This window comes from Anser cygnoides, chromosome 18 (assembly GCF_040182565.1).
Source record: "Anser cygnoides isolate HZ-2024a breed goose chromosome 18, Taihu_goose_T2T_genome, whole genome shotgun sequence".
NCBI lineage: Eukaryota > Metazoa > Chordata > Aves > Anseriformes > Anatidae > Anser > Anser cygnoides.
The window spans coordinates 11,190,387-11,207,528 of NC_089890.1; the positions used below are offsets into that span (position 1 = coordinate 11,190,387).

The window sequence follows — 17,142 nt, forward strand, 5'->3', positions numbered from 1 at the left end:
GGTGGTATAATTTTTCCAATGAATGGATGTGGAAAGCTTGAGAAACATCTTTCCCCTGGGTTGTGGAACATGCTTGTGCTTTGTGAGAGAGAGATGTCATTTGTCTGTTTGGGAAATGGAAACCAAATACCTGCTGTTCTCAGACTGCTGCCTTTTGGGATATTGCACAGACTTCTGGATGAAAGCTCTTCAGAAAGCTGGCACTAAGACATTTTGCGCGCATAATAAGACTCGTGCTGTTTCATCATGCATCTTTCTCATGTTTTTTTTTTCTTTTTTTTCCCTTTTTTTCTTCCAAATGAGAAAACTGCTCTGAGTACTGAATATTGTCTAAATCCTCTCACCACAAAAATAAATGTGTTGGACAGGCAAGGTGGGAGCTACTCCTCCAGCCACATAAGGAGGTCGGATCTTCCACCCCCTTACCTGGATAGGAAAAGAGGGGCAGAAGTGACTTTGACGTTGTGACGTTCGATGTGAACACTTTTGCCTATTTGGCAAATAATCAAGTGCATTTTTGTTTCTACTAGGCAGGGCCTGAGCTAGCCGCTCTTTGTGCTTCCCAGCTGGCAAGGACCTCCGTACCTCTATGGAACCAGGGTCTTTGTGCTTTGGGTAGTCCCAAATAAAACATGGGGTGGGGCAGACATGCACTCCTAATAGCGTCGTACCATCCTGTAGGAATTGTTCTGGGATGTTCCGCTCATTCCCCACAGCTTTTTGTCTGAGGGTAATTAGCAAGTAGCACGTGTGTGTGTGTAGGAGGAACCCGCTCATACCATATACATTAGTAATGTGCATGCCTCTGGTATTTCTCTGTCCTGTCCAGTTGGCTGATTATTTTTTATACTTTGAGGAGATCGAATAAGGTTAGAGTGGCTGCCACTTTTTGCATATAATACATATTGCAGTGTCCTACAGGCCAGGCAGGCATACAGCCCCCTGCTCTATCCCCAGAATAAGGGAAACTCAACTTGCAAGGTCTGTATGAGAGGGAGAGGGAGGTGAAAGATAGTAATGAGACCCTAATAATCCACGGGTTATCATGCTTGCCGGCCCCAGAGGTGACATTGCCTCCTCCTTCGCAGCCCGCTGCACTCACTTGCGTTCCAAAAGTTGCACAGAAAATGCCTTCTGGAAGCCAAAATTCTCAGGCAAGTCAACGCAAGCATGAAGTGCATCAAAGCAGCTGGGACAGCCGAGTCATTTTGACAATAGCCTTCTTGGGCCTCAGCTACCCTTCATCTGGCTGCCGTCGTCATAACCCTCGCTCCCCTCCCTTCTCAGCAGGCACCTTGAGTCCACCACGAGCTGCAAGGAGCCTGGCTGACCCTCCGAAGCTGTTACAGCTAATGGGATGCTCTCTGGGTTACGCTGCGTCTGCATAGCTATCATCGTGGTAGGGACATAGCATTTGACATTTGGTTTACTGAAAATGTCTCCTGGGGGTTTTCTCCACTCCGAGTGGGTTATTACATCGCTTGCATGTGTTACAGATTCTTTGGTGGCAGCAGCGTGGCGGCAGCTGCTGCTGCTTATTGTCTGACTGCGGGAACTTGCTCCTTACATTAGGTTTATTAGTCGCTTTGGAGGCCCGCCATACTTTCTGTTAATGGCATTTCAGTCACTTAGCTCTCGACGTTGCTTTAGCCATCTAGAGTGGAACCGTCGGCTGATGTGATCGCACGCCAGCAAGCGTGCCTGAGGCTTGTATCGCGTGGGCAGCTGCGTCCCGTTCTGCCAAGATGAGGCTTGCAAGCAAACCCTGCGGGTGGATGGGGCGGTGCAGGGCTCAGGCTGGGCAGGCTCAGGTCCGAGTTCAGCAGATGGCTTCGTGGATGACCTTGAGCAGTCCGTGTGCTTCCCTGACTGATTCCCCTTCTCTGCAGCGGAAAGAATCGGGGATGCTTTGAGGTCTGCTGTTGAGGAGGTGTAAAAAACAGTGGGTTAGTAGTAGTAGTATTATTTCCTTTTTTAAAAAACATAGCAAAGCTTTTGTTTCAGATGAGACACACACAAATAGAAGCCTAAGTTTTCCCCAGTGTTCACCAAAGTCACTGCTAGTTACCTGCAACACAACGAATGTGCATTGCAGACAGTTGCAGGCCTTCTTACAGTTTTTCTTAAGCAGTTTGTTCACAGCTGCCTCCCCACACGACGTGCTTTGGCATTGCTGAGTCCTAATGTTAAGCTTAAATTTCAATTGCTGGAACGTTGGCCTATCAGTTCCTGTCCCATTCACTAGGAGCAGATTCTTGCTTCCTATTTGCAGCGGGCCTTCCTCGTTTGGACAGCAGAGGTGGGCATCCTTGCTGTGTGCACTGCGAACCTGGGAGTTATTTAGCCCAACTTCCTTCCTTTCCTCCCTAGTCTTACACCTTTTGTGTTTGCATCCAACCATAAAACACACTGAAAGTATCGGAGTGGCCGGTGTCTGAAAATCAGAACTCTCCGAGTGCTCTGGTTCAGCTCTCCTAAGATGAAGATATCTGCTGCTATCGGCGATTTTATTTCTTTTTCTTTGAAAACCATGGCCACCCCCTAGGGATCATTTCACATCCCTGCTTAAAATGCCTCTGCACTTGCCACGGGCCGTCGTACCTCTCCAGCAGCACACAGCCACCCTGGACAAGACGAGAAGAATTCAACGCCTGCGTTAAACTGCAGGGGAATTAAAAAGAAGAGACCAAGCCTGTACGCATGAGAGGGAAGCAGTAATGATAACAGCTTTCCTTTGTGACAGAAGAAGGTAATTTTATTGTTTGCAAGTGTGAATTACTATATTGAAAATGCAAGTATACACTTCACAGTGATGTGATCATGCTCCGAGCCATTTTTTTCCTGCTCAGGCACTTAAAAGGCATGACCCCAAAGTAAATACACATCTGAACAACAGGGTGCTCGGTATTGTAGTGCGAGACGTTTTAAAGTGTCAGCGAGCTGTATGTAACAAAGGGTTGTAGGAACAGAGCTGCCTGAATATTCCTCCTTAAGTTCTACCGGTGACCACGGTGTCAGGTAGCCGCGTGGAAAATGCCAGGAAATAAATATGTATGTGCAGATGTGGACGGGCAGAGGCTGGAGGGTGGCTGGTGGGGAAGTTCTGGTTCCCCTGTGGCTGTGCCAAGTCCTCACTCCCTGTGATGAACTGCACAAGCCCTTCGCCACGGGGGCAGGAGCAGACAGAGTTCTCTGTGACTGTTCCCTTGCTTTGTTTGCTGGAAGTGCTTTGAAGGCATGTGTCTCCGTAGCACTGTAATACCCAGTCACTTCTTGTATATTTAAATAGTTAACACAACCTAGGAATAAATCTGGAGCCTGATTCTTCTGTACATTTAAGCCATCTTAAATGCTCTGGCTGTGCAAAGAGCCCTTAAAATAGTGCTAGGGGCTGCTAGCACTCACTCGAAGGTTCCTGTGAGTTGGTAGCGTGGCTGTGGGACGCCCAGGACTTGTGGGGATCCGGCACGTCAAGTTCATCACCTGCCACTGCTGCTGGCTGTGGAAATAAAGAGAAAATGCATGTGAGGAGAAACGGTCTGAGCGCTGCGTGGGGAGAGGGATGGACGGTCCCTCCAGAATTGTTTTACAGCCGGAATTTGAGAAAAGAAACGTGCAAGTACAATACTGCCTTTGTCAACATCGCTGCCACGTTCTTTCTTAGTCTTGCTGCTAGTTGGAATAATAGCATTCGTGCAGGCAATTAATCTTCCGCTTGCCAGTTTTTCCTGCACCCTACGCATGGGCATGGCTGTTTAACCTTGCGCTCACATATATTATGCTGTAATGTGTGGGACACGGGCGGCCTCGAGCCCTCCTCTGTTTTAACCCCTCTTTGGTAGTATTTTAAAACATACACTGGAAAGTGATTTTTATGGTTGTCTTGGGGTATATGTTTATAGACTTAAATACATTTATAGGACTCTTGGGCCGAGGTTTTTCTAATCGGTCCAAGGTCATTGCTATGTAAATGGGCCTGCCCTGTGACAAGCTGAAGGCAAGAGCTTGATGTAAGTGTGCTGGGGTGGTGTTCAGAGGGGAGCAGCAGACTCGGGCAGGAATTTCCCAGGATTAGATCGGGATTGATCTCTCTCAGGCTGTGATTCACCTGGGCTTGAGGGTGGCATCGTGGGGGTGCCACTTCTTGGACTTCCCTTGCAATACGCTTTTCCCATCTTCATGACCTGGGGGTACTTCAGTGGTCCCATTGCTCCAGGATCTGGCACAGCGTAAGCTTTAATGCAATCATCCTTTGGTACCAACATGTTCAACAGAGCTGGGAAGATACCTGCCTTCTCTGTTTTGTACTTTGGGAAATGAGGCACAAGAAAATAACAGACTGAGCCTAGGGGTTCCCACTAAAGGTGTGCCTGTCCATAAACACGTGTGTGTATTTTCATCATGTGCAGAGATGCCATATCTGCAGGATTGGATCCTATAAACCACCTAGTCGTGGCAAGGTCAGGTAAAGTCTGTGTTCCCGGGAGGCTGTCTGTGCGGATTTTGGATTTGTTATAGCTCTCTGTCAGCTTTGATATACAGATCTTCAGATCTTTGCACTGTACATGCATGTGGAACAGAGACTAAACACAGACACTCCAAAAAAAGGTCTGATATCAAGTTACTGCCAAGTTTGAGGAACATCACTGTGTCACCTCTGGAGGACGGGTAACTTGCAGGAGAGATGTTCTTTAAGGAGCAGATGTTTGGTCCACGCACCTTTATCTCCCACGACAACTGAGGTTATTCTGACAGGTAAAACAAGATTGTGCAAATATGCAACAGTGATCTAATCAGCTGGAACAACAGCAATATTTTAACTGGCGCTACCTTTTAACAGCATCATTAAGGGCTCTCATTACTCTTTTATTAGAGTCTCACTCTATTTCTTATCAGATTACAGAATGAACATAACTCATGGCACTGATTTGATCTCTTGTTGAAGAGGATTACAGCTTTGCATTAACTTGGATTGACACGGTTTATAATTTGCCGTTGATACACATGCTGGCGGTGTCGCATGTGTGACCCCCTCCCCACAGCACCGCTGAGGAGAAGGACGCCCATACATCATCATTAAAGATGGCACCCGGAGCAGAAACGGGAGGCAGGAGAAGGCTTCTCTGCAGTAAAGTCAGGCAGGACAAAAGAGATGAGCTCAAGTGCAAGCTGAAATTCAGGGCAGGGGTTTTTACCTGGCTGAAGGTGGGGGATAATGTGTCAGCTTTTTCCCAAATTACCGGGAAGAAGCTGGCCGTCACGGGACTGTGTCAAACCACGCAGTACGAGGCACAGGCTGGTCCCTGTTTCGGATGGTACTGACCAAACACCCCAGACAACCTGTCTGCCTGTGCTGGAAGTTACCTGGTCGACACGTCCCTGCTCTGTAGGAGCTGCAGGCTCAGGGGCTTCCCGCGAGGGCTGCGTGCCCGCGTTGGCCTCACCTCGTGCTTGGCAGCGGAGCCCCCAGCCCACTCCCTTACAGCCTGGCTCTTGTACAGCACACCACTGCCTGCTGGGACGCTGGGTTAAGGCACAGCTTATCCAGCTGCCAGCGGGGTTTGGATTAGAGCATTTCCCTTGGATTCAGCCAGGACGCTGTGTTTTCCCGACCAGCATCCTCACTTCTGCACTTAGCGCGGCTGCTTTGTCGCTGTGTGTCTTGCGGCAAGCGGAGGGGGGTGCGTGGTAGGAAATCCCGGTATTAAAAGATTAATTTACTTATATGACATAAGAGTTTAATATAAAAATAAAAAAAAAAATAAAAAAGTTGCTGAGATACCAGCCTTTAGCTTAGCTCACTTTGTACTTTGGGTATTACAGCACCATGAGACCGGATTAGTGGAGGAATCTGGGCTCCAGGACTGTCAATCCAGTTCTGTTCACCGTGCCACAAGTCCCTCACAGGAAGCAAAGCACTTCTTTCTGCACCAGCTGAACCAGCAGATTCTGTGCTGTGAACGTCAGGTGTCTGACGGTGTGAGAAAAACCCTTCTAGGTTTTTATAGGCATGGCCTGGAGGAAAGTTTGTCCGGCTTTGCGTTGGCTTTGCTTTGTGAAACAAAGGGGGTAGCACTAACGCCCGGCGCAGTCTCTCGAGCATGCAGCGCTCTGACATTTCAGAGAAGTTGGAGTTTTGGGATGGGGCTGGGGGGGGCTGTGTGGCTTCAGGAGGATCCCCATGCTCTGGCAGAGCCCCTCCAGGGTCCCCCAGCGGAGAGGCGTGCACCCTGGGGAGGTGGCGTGTCCCGTAGCATGGTCCGCTCTGCCTCGCGAGCATCAAGCAGCGAGCACTGAGCTCTCTCCAGGGGAGCCGGGGGCCTCGGCTGAGCTGAGCTGGGATCCAAAAAGCACACAGCACGCAGCACGTGCTGCCCTGCGAAATGAGACCCGCCTGGCTTGGCTACTGGGCCCGAGGCACCCTTCTGCCCTCTGTGTTTCGCTCTGTTTGGTGGGGTTTTACCCCCAGCCTTTGACTCGCCCTTAGAAGCCGACCCACGTAGATGCCTGAAGGTACCCGCGTGGCTTTAAACTGCAGTCGTGCAAGGGTTGGTGTGCGAGCAAGGAGCTTTTGTGTGTTTTGAGGCTGGCCGTAGCGAAGTGGTGTACGTGACCCCGGCTAGTGCCAATGGGCTGAAATCATCGTGTCCCAGCGTTTGATGTTTGACATCCCTGGTAAGAAGACAGACGCCTCTGTTATGGAAATTTCCTTTTTAAAGGGAAAAAAAAATAACCTGTTAAGAGCTGCAAGATGATTTGTCGTCCTTCCTTTGTGAGACAATTTGTCTTCTCCTGCATCAAATCTGTTATAAAACAGTCAAGCTGTGAAAGAGGGAAATCATCCTAGGAATATGGGATGTTAAGGTACACAAAGAATGGTCCCCTCCGTGCGGGTGCATGCACGTCTGCACAGGGCGCTGCACAGGCAGCATTACAGCGGCTGCTCCGCTCAAATACCCGTCTTCAAACAGAGCCCGAGAAGGCAACATTTTACGAATTTCATGGGGAAATTAAAGCTGCTAGGGAGCACGCCAGCAGAGCATGCTGGAGCTTTGTGAACGTCCCTGCGTTTTTGCTCCTTCTCCAGCCGCTTCTGCATCTTTGGTCTCGGTGCTGTGAAAGCTCCTGGGAAAACGTGGGCGCTGGTGGGGCCAAAGTGGGGGTGCGAGAGTATCCTCTGCTGCTCCCGTTAATTCTGTCACCTGTAAGGCTGGAGAAGAGGCAGGTGGCTGTGTGCTGGTGTAAGGACAAACCGTTCGGGACCGGTGATGGAGGTGGCAGGTTTGAACCCCGGGTCTGCGGGGCGGCACCTGGAGAGGCAGCCCGTCGTCCGCCCGCTCCCCACCCCATCGCCGCCCAGCCTCACAAAACGGGCAGAGTCCCTTTGTTTAGGGCAGGAACCGGCTTCCTGAAATATTTATAAATCTCGTGCCTGGTCTCCTGAGACAAACCAGAGGTCACATGTCACCTCTCGTAATTTAAAGCCGTGGGGCTAAAAGCATTCGCACGGACTTGAAGGACCCAATCCTGACCTGCCTGAGCGAGAGGGAATTGCAGCAGACCTTTCTGAATCTCCTTCAAGCACCGGGCACGGTGATGAGAGCCGTCTGGCTGCGGAATTTATGTCCGGAGTTGTGCGCGCCGCGCTCGGGCCGCGGCTGGGAAGCGAGTGAGAGAGTGCCATCTCGTGGGGCTGCCATCCCGGGGGGCTCCTGTCCCTGGGGGGCTGCCGTCCCGGGGTGCTGCCATCCCACAGCCCCCACCACCCTGCAGCACCCCTCGCTGCCGGCGCCACGGGTTTTTAATGCTGCCCGCCTGATCGCCGCTGCTTGTTCTGCTCCCCGTCACCAGCCGTGGCGTGGGTTTGTCGCTGCGGAAATCGCGGGGTGGGAAATGCAGGTGGGGTGTGCGAGTGCAGAGCAAACCCCCCCACACACACACCCCGCGTGCTGGCGTCGGGTAATGCTTTGGAGTAGGGCTTGAGAACTAAAGGGCGCCAGCTTGTTTTATCTCCCCAGGTACCTGCTCTGCTTGCTAGGCACCTAGTAATCTGAATTTCACACTGGTGGACAAAAGATCTCTTAGGATGCAGACAGAAAGTTTCCCAAGAAAATGATGAGCCATCTGTTCCGCAGCCAGCCTCTGTTTTCATCAGGAGGTGTGTGGTTTTCATCTTCTTTTCTTCATGGGTGTTCGTGCTGTATCTTTCACTGGTTTTTGTGAATTGGAAATGCATTGTTCCCAGTGGAGGATGTCACCAGGAATGGGTTATTTGTAGTTATTTCAGTACTGCTTGGGGCATATTCTAAATTATCTTTTTTTTTTTTTTTTTCCTGTCCTGGAAGAAGAGAGGAAAGAAAAGGTACATGGGAAAAGGCAAAGAGATTTGGTGGAGGGTGTTGTTATAACAGCAGAGCAGCAGTGACTCATGCGGTATTGCTGTATTAATAGCGCTCTGAAAAAAAAAAAACCACACCAGAAACTGAATTTTCCCCCTTACTTTTGTTCTTCTACTAATCCACAGAACTGCGTTTTTAAAAAAAGAAGTAACGTGAATGTAATTATAGCAACCAGCACAGCGTTAGCTGCTCTCTCCCGTGTGAGGGGTGTGTTTGCTTTCCCCTTTGTATGTTTGGTGGAGTAGTGCTCCTGCGATGGGCAAAGTAGTTTCCTGGGGAACTGCTAACAGTTCCTGTGATCTATATTTTAACGATTTATATATTTATAAAATGTGCTTTTGCTCTTAATATTCACTCAGGGCAGTCCTACCCTCTGTGTGTGTTTACTTGCTCTCCGTTGCAAGGCTTTTGCCTACAAAACCCCGGTAGTAAGTAGGTCTGTGGGATTTGGAGGGTGATAAAGTCCGCTGCTGAATTAGCACACAGAGCTCGGCGCGTGAAGTAGCTGGGCTTTTATTTATTTATGAAAACAACGCTGCTGACGTGCGGGCAGGAGCGTGCAAGGTGAGGAGCCTTGCCGTCGGCCCTGCTGCCCTGGCACCCCTTTATCCGCGGCGTGTGCGTGCGCTGGGGGCTGCCCGCAGCCGGGGGGTGTTGCAGAGACCCCCCGAGAGCTGTAAAGGTGTTAAGCCGTGGATGGGAAGACGGCTGAGCGGCGCAGGGGCACCCCGTCCTGGCTGCTCCACGAGGCCGAGCCGCAGCCAAGAGCCACGGTCCTGAGTGCGTGGGGGCACGGAGAGCAGAGGGGAAGGGCCCCCCTCGCACGCCCCTTTTGTCTCAGCCTGCTGACATACCAAAAAAAGGGGCTGCGCAGACGTGGAGCGGTGGGTGCCCGGCGTCGAGCTCCGCTGCCGGCCGCTGCCTTTGGAGCGAGCTCGGGAGAAAAGCATAAATAATAAGGCAAGGTACTTACACACACATGTTTTATGGCAAATGGCTGTGTGGTTCGTGATCATTTTTTCCAGAAACAGGTTTTATGATAATATAGTAAAAATATTAAATTAGAAAATGCCTCACTAAGGGTGATAAAACCTTACTACAGTGGAAATAGGTAATTATCCCCTCTACAGCCTAAATGACAGTTTAAAAGAAATAAAAATGTTAGTGCTCATTACTTGCTTTTGTAGGTTGCAATAAAGGGTAAGTTAAATTTTAATTCAAGGAAGACCCCTGTATCGACCTGCTTCTTGCGCACTCTCTACCTGAGGTGTGAGTGCTGTTAATTACTCAGCACAGGTTATTCCTCAGCTCGCCGTTCATAGCGGTGCCCCTTTGTGCTAAAGTCACCTTTCCTCCGTCTGAAGGCAGCGCCTCGTGGTGGGGTGGGTTGTTTCAACTCAGTGGCTCAAGTCTGATGTTTAATATACGTGGGTGGAGGAGAGAAATTTTATGTTTTTAACCAAAATCCAAGCTCATTATGCATAGCCTTAAGGGGGCTGAAAGTATTAAAATCCACACTTACCCTGGTGAATTGAAACAGAGACAAGGTTAAACCTGGAGGATTGATGAGTTTTACTCTCTGCATGGTTAAATCCTGCTGAGGGAAGATGCTGTAGAAGAAAGGTAGCTTAGATGATGAAAGGAGGGGGGGGGGGAGGGATGGTTGGGTTATTATTATTATTTTTTGGCAGGGTACGACGTTTGTTTTGTTTCAGGGTAGAGGAGTTGCCTGGTTTCCCATCGCTGCCAGGGTGTCTGTGCTGTTACCCAGGCAGTCCCACCTGGATTCAGGCTTCAGCAGAGGCTGCTGGTGGTGTGCCCCGGGGCGAGGGGCAGGCTGGGCTCTGCCAGGCTCGGTTCCTCGGGGCCTCTGTGTGCCCTTCATGCGCCTCTGCAACCGGGGAGGGCGAGCGGCAGAGTCGGGCCGTGCCTGGGAAGGCAAATCCTTGCCTCAGGTCTCTGCGGGCCCTGCTTGCTTGAAAAACGACTGCTCGTTTAAAATCCCCAGGATGGGAGCGAGTTCAGCATTGATCCCTGAGCTCCTGTACCCATCAAAAGCCAAAAACGTGGACAGAAACCTCAGGAGACTGGTTCTCCACCGGTGGGGAAAGGCGAAGGCAGGCTGCAAAGAACAAACGCTACTTCTGGCTTTCTCAAGCTCGCTGAGAAAAGGCAGAAGCTCCTGCTGCCTCGGGCTGGTTCCTGCAGGGATCTGCAGCGAGGGAAATGCTTCAGGAGCCTGCAGTGTGGGTTTGCAGCCGGGACAGAGATCCCCCTGCCGACAGGGAACATCGGAGGAGGGCAGCGGGGACCTCCGGGCCACAGCCACGGCTGTAGAGGCAAGTGCGGGATCAGGCCTGGGAGCCCAAAATGGCGGGGAGGTGAGCTCTGCGTGTCTGTGGGACAGCACGGCGAGAAGGGGCAACGCGTGGAGACCGTGGGGGTCCTTGGCAGAGCATGGGGGGGCGAGAGGGAGTCCGTGGGGCGAGCTGTGGTGGTTAATAGCTGAGAACCGACGCCTCCGGTTCGTGTCTTCGCTGCCCGTGCCCGGTGTGTGTATTAAAACAAACAAACCGCAGGGGCTGCACGGACTAGAGGCTTCCTTCCGAGCCCTGAGCAGGGCCGCGTCCCTACAGGGGAAGAGAAAATGGAAGCAAGCTCCAGAAGAGGAGCTGCGAGACCCCACTGGCTGCTGGAAGGGCTCTTCGTTTGTGGACAGGCTTCTCTCTGGCAGGAGAGCGAAGCTGAAGCCAGTCGTGGGGCTGTCAGCGTACCGGGGCCTCGGGTGCCTCCCGTGGCCGCAGGCGGGGGTTGGAGAGCCAGCAAGGGGGTGCCTTCGGTACTGGGATTTGTCTTGCTTAGGTTGTTTTCCTCAGTGCCATTAACTCACCCTCGGTATTGAAATGAGGTGTAGGCCAGGGGAGAGGGGAGAAGGACTGAGCCGGTGATGTTTTGTCAGAGGCCTCTCAGCCTCCTCTGACACGAGCATCCCCCACGTTTGTCGGCTTTGCCCACCTGAGTGTGAAATGCTGTTCTACCAAAACACCGGTTTCAGCGGTTCCCTCGCTGCTCCCGGCACGTGAACCCCGCTGCGGGCAGGAGCTGCTGTGCGCTGCCCAGGAGTTTCACCGAGATCGCAGCACAAGTGGGAGCGTTTGCTCGGGGTAATGATGGGGTCTGAGCCAGGCAGCAAAGCAAGGCCGGAGGGCTGTGATTGTCGGAGGACCAAACAGCATCGCTCTGCATTGTCCTTCCAATCACTTGACGGAGCCTTAAAGTCACAACATCTTTTTTATCAGGAGCGCTGCTCGCTGTTTGCCATCTGATTTCTCAGTTGAAACAGCAAAAGCGAGTCACATTTATCAGTTAATAGTCAGGGAAGATGGAAAATGTTGCAGGCTTGGGGAAGGCATTCCTCTCCCTCCTCCCTTTTCTGCCTGGTGCGGGCAGTGGTTTCTGCAGGCGGAGGGAGGCTGGGAGGTGTTTGCTCCCTGCCTGCACGTTCCCTTCCTGCTTGCTCATGGGCATCCCAGGAGAGCTTGGACCAGAGGACGCAGAGCCCAGGACGGCTTGGAGCTGAAGCCTCCACGGGACCGCACAGCAGCACGGGGCTGTCACACCTGAGCATGGTTTTTGGCATCTCCAGAGGAGTGAGAGACATCATTTGTCCCCGAGCCTTCGATTTGGGGCACTTGGTGCAATTCAGCTGCCATTTACGACATCTGACCCCTACCACCTTCCTCTCCTGAGCTCAGAGCAGCTTTTCAAACATCAGCTCCGTTTTCTAGAAGTGGTTTGCTTTTGCTTTTGCGTTAAACTTGCCAAAAATTGCGTGCACACCCTCGATTTAACACAGAAACTCCAGTTACAGCTCCGTGGTCGGGGCCGAGCTCTGCACACAGAACACGGAGCCACCCGTTCCGTTAGGTGGGGAGCCCACATCCCTCACCACCTTCGTTTGCTGAGGGTAGAGCCGCTGATTGGTTAATTAGGTTGTAAATTAAAATTAATTTAAGAGACGTGGCCCAGTGAATTAGGGTGGTTTTGCCGTGGCGGGCTGTGCGCGTGTGCCCAGCCCCGTGCTGCCGGCACCGGCGCTGTGCTCCGCGTCCCCCCAGGATCAGTGGCTGGCCTTTCACTGCAGCTGGGGAGTTCCTTCCCTCTCCGAGGCTGACAGGCAGCTCTCGCCAGTGGAAGTGTCTGCAAGGAGACACTTTTCAAGGCAGTTGCCATCTCTTATTGATTTCTAAAGGAGCTGGGCAGTAAAACAGCCCCCAGCTCGAGTGGTCGCCAACGAGCCCTGTTGTGATCTTAATGGAGGAGGCAGCCAGAACCACGGCGTCTCTGGCAGGGCTGAATTTCATCCTTCGAGGCCACGCTGTGATCATCGCTGAGCAGAGGAGACGTCGCCTTTGTCTGCCTGTCCCAGGGGGATGCTGACAGTTTGGCCGGCTGCTGCAGCAGCTTCCCTGGGTGCTGGCCCTGACACACCACTGACGTGGGGCCCCCAGCGAGCAGGTGACTGGGATTGTTGCTCCAATAACCCCGTGGTTGTTGGAGAGCTCAGAAGGAAAGAAACCCCATCCGCAGCACCGCCGACACTGCTGCGTGGCATCGTACAACAGGCTGTGCCTTTAGAAAGGGCGTCCGTAGGAAATAATGCTCTCCTGTGGGCTGCCTTGATTTCCAGAAACGTGCGAGTTATCAAAATGCGCTCTTCTTTTCCCAGCTCTCTTCTCAGGTTACTTTGGTTTTAAATTAAAAATAAATACATAACACCAGCCCACTTTATTTTTTTTAATTTTTTTTTTTGTAACTTGCTCCTGTTATCACAATTGCTGCATATGTGATATTAATTGGACTCTTGTTGCTGGGTCATCTTCATTGTTTTTCAAGTACCATCAAGTCCAAGAAAATGTATGAAACTAAATTATAGTCCCACGAAGACTGTCTGATTGAATCCTCCTTATGGCTCTGCGGTCTCATACATCCTATTAAAATATTCAATCTTGTTTTGTTACTTGAAGAGCCTGTCTGTAAAGGGCAAACTTATAGAAAACCTCATTCTCCAGAGATACGGTATCCAGCCACACTGAAATATTTACATATTTCTGTACTGTGTGTGATTGGTCTCATGCAAGGTCTTCCCTTTGCTTGTATTAATAATATTGCATGTATTAATAAAGATTGTTGAGTGCATTTTTAATTACACAAGGCCTTTCCATTTTAAAGAGCAAGTGGGTTTGGTGGCAGCCTCTTGCTGCTAGTTTGACCTTGGAAAGTAACTTTTCCCCCTCCTCCCCTCTCCTTTCCCTAGGACGGAGCTCTATCGGTCGCTGTTTGGAAAAATCACACGTCCTGAAGAACCTGAGCAGAATTAGCACCCGGCCTTCGCATCAGGACCGAGCACACCTGCAGGCTCTGCACCCCCTGCCCCAAGAGCCCCCAGAGCAGGGTGCCTCCAGCTGCTGGTTCGTTCCCAAAAACCTCACCGAGGGACCATCAAACACGGTCACTGCTGCAACACGCAGGTTCAGAAAGAAGAGTGTGGGGCAGACGTTTGGCTTGGCTAAATGCCTCCCCCCACCTTTAAAATGAACTCTGCCTCCTCCCAAAGACGATCCCTTTTCAACTATTCCTTTTAAATTCCTGACCTTGAGTTTGCAATCTGCTCGGCACAGGCGAATTGTTCTGCCGGGGGGAGGGACACGCTCTTCAGAGCAGCAGGGATCACCAGCCCCTCCCGCAATCAGGTCACCCACGTTCGTATTAAATCCTCCGAGATTTTATTTTGGGGATTGGTGGGTTTTTATTGAAGCATTCAGTTCTGTTCGTTGGCTGCGTATCTGGAATGTGTGACTTTATTTTCACCGAGTCAAGAGGATTTAAATGTCATTTACATAATTAACGTGGCCTTAAAACAGAGAAAAGGTGCTCTCCCTCGCAGACAGCCAGCGCTCCCCGTCCACACGCCAATTCCTGAACAAACGCGCTGCAGACCTGGACATTGGCTGGCTCACGACGGGTGCAACATGGGGACACATCTGGGGGTATTTCTGCAATTAGAACATATTGGTGGATTCTTCAGTCCATCATTGATCCCGTACGCTTAATTATTTCTGCTGATCATGACTGAGCCCTCCTGTCTTCACCATCACCGTGACACACTTTTGAAAGATGCCAGCACAAATGTAAAGCTGGCCAGAGGCGCGAGCTCACTTGGGGCTTTTTGTGGGGTTTTTATATCCAAAGGTCAGAAGCTGGAAATTAATCCCCGTAAGGGGAATTTATTAGCCTGCTGTGATCAATCTGAAATGGAGGTTATCTTGCGTAAATAATATGTGCATATATATGTATAATGAGCTGGCCACTGCTTGTGACCACATGAACTCTACTGTCTTTGCTTGGTGTTTTGTGTGCTCTAATTAAAATGCTTTGTAAACTGATTGTCCACGTCTGATCAGTGCAGAAAAGGCACCGGCAGCTGCGGGTCCTCTTGGGCCCAGCAGCAAGATGTTATTTAACCAGAGGCTTTGGTGTCACTGCGCTGGAGCCCTGAGCCCTCTCCCCAGGGCCTGGTGGTGACACACAAAAGCCGCACGGCCCTCGTGTCTCCGCACGGTGCTGTGGGCACGGTGCTGTGGTGCTGAGCTACTGCCCCGGCGTGCCCGAGCGGTGGGTGCTGCTGCGATGACCCAGGGTCCCTCACAAAATGCAAAGGCCCGCAGAAGTATTTACATTTTCAGCCACCAGCTGAAAAGCCCCATTTTTGAGCTCCCGAGTAAGACAAGTATTCTTTCTTTCTGCGTCGGGAAATACTTGCAAGCTTTTCAGGGGGCAGCTAAATTAATTTTTAAATTAATTTTTAAATTAAAATTTAGCACCCCTCGCAGTGCCAGCCGGCCAGGGGAGCTCCAGCTGCTCCCAGCGCCTGCCTTTGCTCGAACCAGGGCCTGTTGCAATGGGCTTGTAGCTTTTTTTTTTTTTTTTTTTGGTCCCATTGAAACACTTTCTCTGTAGCTGCATTGTTGCTCTTCATTGTGTCCCCAGAGCTGTCTGCACACCTGAAATTAATTAATCACTTTTCCATTTCTTCATTACAGATTTAAGTCTGCTTTCTAGCCACCTGTTTCCCGTAAATAGCTGCCTGCCGCGTTACGTGCTGGACGGAGCGGCATCTGCCACACCTGGGGAGAACCGGCTCACCTGCAGGGACGTGGCTCGCGCAGTGCTTGCCGCGGGACTGCCTGCGTTTAAAAGCAGAAGCAAGGTGCGTGGCTGTGTGGCTGCAGCGTGGCTAAATGCCATCGCCCTGCACGGAAGGTAGCCCGTGACCAGCCCCACGCGGGGTGCTGTGAGAGGTGAGGGACCAGGAACAGAAACGTTTCCTTTGGGAGGGGGCATTAAGCCGGGTGTTTTGTGACCTTTTTGAAAAAGCGCCATGCCAGCGCTAAAGCCAGCTCTAAAAGGAGGGTCCGAGGGTGCTGCGCGGCCTCGTGCCTGTGCCCTCCCCCCCCCCAGGGCTTTGCGCTGCCTTTTCCCTCCCCGCTGCCGGTCCTGGGCCCGGATCAATGGGGGCCGAGGAGGCGGCGGAGGCCGGGCTCCCCGCCCGGTGGGAAAATGTACCATTTTTCTTGGATTTAGAAAATAAGTGCAAGGTGAGTATTGACTTTGTGTGGCAAACATATGTATCACGGGCGGATAAATCTTTATGTTCACTTGCAGCGAGGCAGTATCTGCAGCTCTCAGGGAAGCGCATTGATTTCTCCAGCCCCCATCTCCATCTCGCAGCTCCCCGCTCAAAATTTGCCAGGCAGAAGCTCACTGAATGTCACCACTGGCTCCTTTCTGCTGCCCTTTCTGTTTCGGGATGCCCCTGACGGCCTTACCGCCAGCAAAGAGCCCCGCAGCGGTGCGACTCCCCGTAGCTGCTGCCGTGAGAGCCACCCAGAGGTGCAGGGAGTGGCGGATTTGGCTCAGCCTGTGCTGAGCAGTCCCATGCTCGTTAGTGATCAAGGTCGTTTAGTTTCACACGAAGCCCATCAGCGGGCTGGTGCTCCCCAGCTGTTACCGTCCTCGGGGTGCAACCACCCCAAGGCAATTCCTGGAGATGTCCCCCCCCCCCCCCCCCATAAATTCCCTGGCAGTGGGTGGAAAGCAGCCGGGCTGCGTGCGCCGCTTCCCTCTCCCAGCCTGGCACAACCCGCACACGGTGTCGAGCTCTGTCTCCCCACCCATTAACGGTACCTGCGCTTATTTTCTGAGCAGCGGCAAAGCTGTGTGGTCGTCTAACATCATTAAAATCTCATGGTTTAATAACCGCAATTCTGAAAGGCATCAAGGGGAGTAAATTGGCTGCTTCCAAAGTTTGTGTCGGTGGAATGGTTTCATGCTGCTTGCACTGTCAGAGCAAGCATTAAGGATGGTTAACAGAAAGCACCGTGCCCCTACCCTACTTTGGGGTTTGCTGCGCTGGCAAGTTGTCTGGCCTCTATTTGTGGCTTGGGCTCGGGGCGCTGACTGCACTTTCTGCAGGCTGTAACACGCCTTTCCAGTTTGACTTCTGTGTCCTTTAGCGTTGTAGCACCAGGGCACTTCTTTTTTTTTTTTTTTTTTTTTAAATATTATTTTTTATTTTTGGAGAGCTGGATGTAATGTTAAAAGGGTAATATGAAACACTTTAAATGTGATAACTTCTCATTCGTATTGTTTGAAGAGATAAGAGTCAAAGCCCTGCTAAGCA

The 17,142-nt window shown here is 51.4% G+C and overlaps 1 protein-coding gene across 1 annotated transcript in view; it reads left to right on the plus strand.

Moving 5' to 3' along the window:
• Positions 1 to 14,846, plus strand: part of AATF (apoptosis antagonizing transcription factor) — a 52,562-nt gene extending 37,716 nt beyond the window's left edge. Inside the window, exon 12 of the mRNA XM_066979541.1 lies at positions 13,717 to 14,846. Within this exon, the coding sequence (XP_066835642.1) occupies positions 13,717 to 13,780 (64 nt within the window). The 3' untranslated portion in view covers positions 13,781 to 14,846. The remainder of the gene's footprint in view (positions 1 to 13,716) is intronic.
• The last annotated feature ends 2,296 nt before the right edge of the window (positions 14,847 to 17,142 follow it).